At 39.4% G+C, this 1,331-nt stretch overlaps 1 protein-coding gene across 1 annotated transcript; it reads left to right on the top strand.

Moving 5' to 3' along the window:
* The first annotated feature begins 450 nt into the window (after positions 1-450).
* On the top strand, positions 451-991 carry LOC105811182 (60S ribosomal protein L23a). Its single transcript, XM_012645318.1, has one exon. It carries the CDS (start codon positions 461-463, stop codon positions 929-931), a length of 471 nt encoding a protein of 156 aa, XP_012500772.1. The 5' UTR covers positions 451-460; the 3' UTR covers positions 932-991.
* Positions 992-1,331: the final 340 nt, after the last annotated feature.

Raw genomic sequence — 1,331 nt, 5'->3', positions numbered from 1 at the left:
CCAGTTCGCTCACCAATGAAATGCCAATTTCCAGCAGAATATCTAACATACAGTATACCTTTTAAAAAGTGACTCGGATAAAAAATGGAGGCATGCACTTTACCAGTAGGTAGACAAAACATATGAAGCTTAACCCTCAAATGTGGAATACAAGGGCTGTCCAGAAAGTATCCAGCCATTGTTAATATAACGAGTATACTAAATGGCTGGATACTTTTCGGACAACCCTCATATGTCCAGAGATTAAAGATGAACCTCGTACCAGACTGAAAAGTCCAGATTGTAAATGCTGATGAACATTATATTATTCCTACCATATTGAAATGGTATTTTCAGTTTAGAGTTAGATCAAAGGGGATTTCACTTAATGTCCAACTAAAAAAAGTTACTTAAGAACAATTTTCATGCAGGTGGCACAATTCCAATGCTAGAATAAAAATTCTTGCACTCTTTTCACAAGATGGCGCCGAAGGTGAAGAAGGAAGCTCCTGCTCCTCCGAAAGCCGAAGCCAAAGCAAAGGCTTTGAAGGCCAAGAAGGCAGTGCTAAAAGGCGTCCACAGCCACAAAAAAAAGAAGATCCGTACATCACCCACCTTCCGGCGGCCAAAGACGTTGCGGCTCCGGAGGCAGCCCAAATATCCTCGGAAGAGCGCTCCCAGGAGAAACAAGCTTGATCACTATGCCATCATCAAGTTTCCCTTGACCACTGAGTCTGCCATGAAGAAGATAGAAGACAACAACACACTTGTGTTCATTGTGGATGTCAAAGCCAATAAGCACCAGATCAAACAGGCTGTGAAGAAGCTCTATGACATTGATGTGGCCAAGGTCAACACCCTGATCAGGCCTGATGGAGAGAAGAAGGCATATGTTCGACTGGCTCCCGATTATGATGCTTTGGATGTTGCCAACAAAATTGGGATCATCTAAACCAAGTCCAACTGGCTAATTCTAAATATATATGTTTTCACCTTAAAAAAAAAAAAAAAATTCTTGCACTCTGCATAATGCAAAAGGATGGACTAGAAACCCTTTCCTCAAGAAGTTTGCAGTTTAGTGTCCATCAGGAATGCATAATCTGGTTACAGGGTACGTTTTAGGTGCTTTTCTGTAATTATGTGATAGACAATGTCATACATGTTCTTTTTCTCTAAGAATTTTCTAATTTCAGTTTAGAAGCATTTTTATTTGAACATAAAATCTATCTATACAGATTGAGTATCCCTATTCAAAATGCTTGGGACAAGCAATGTTTCAGATTTTGGATTTTTTTTAAATTTGGGAATATTTGCATTATGCTTACCAGTTAAGCAGCCCAAATCCAAACATT

Source organism: Propithecus coquereli, unplaced genomic scaffold (assembly GCF_000956105.1).
Source record: "Propithecus coquereli isolate 6110/MARCELLA unplaced genomic scaffold, Pcoq_1.0 Scaffold23, whole genome shotgun sequence".
Classification (NCBI taxonomy): Eukaryota; Metazoa; Chordata; class Mammalia; order Primates; family Indriidae; genus Propithecus; species Propithecus coquereli.
This window is presented reverse-complemented; position numbering and strand designations above follow the sequence as displayed.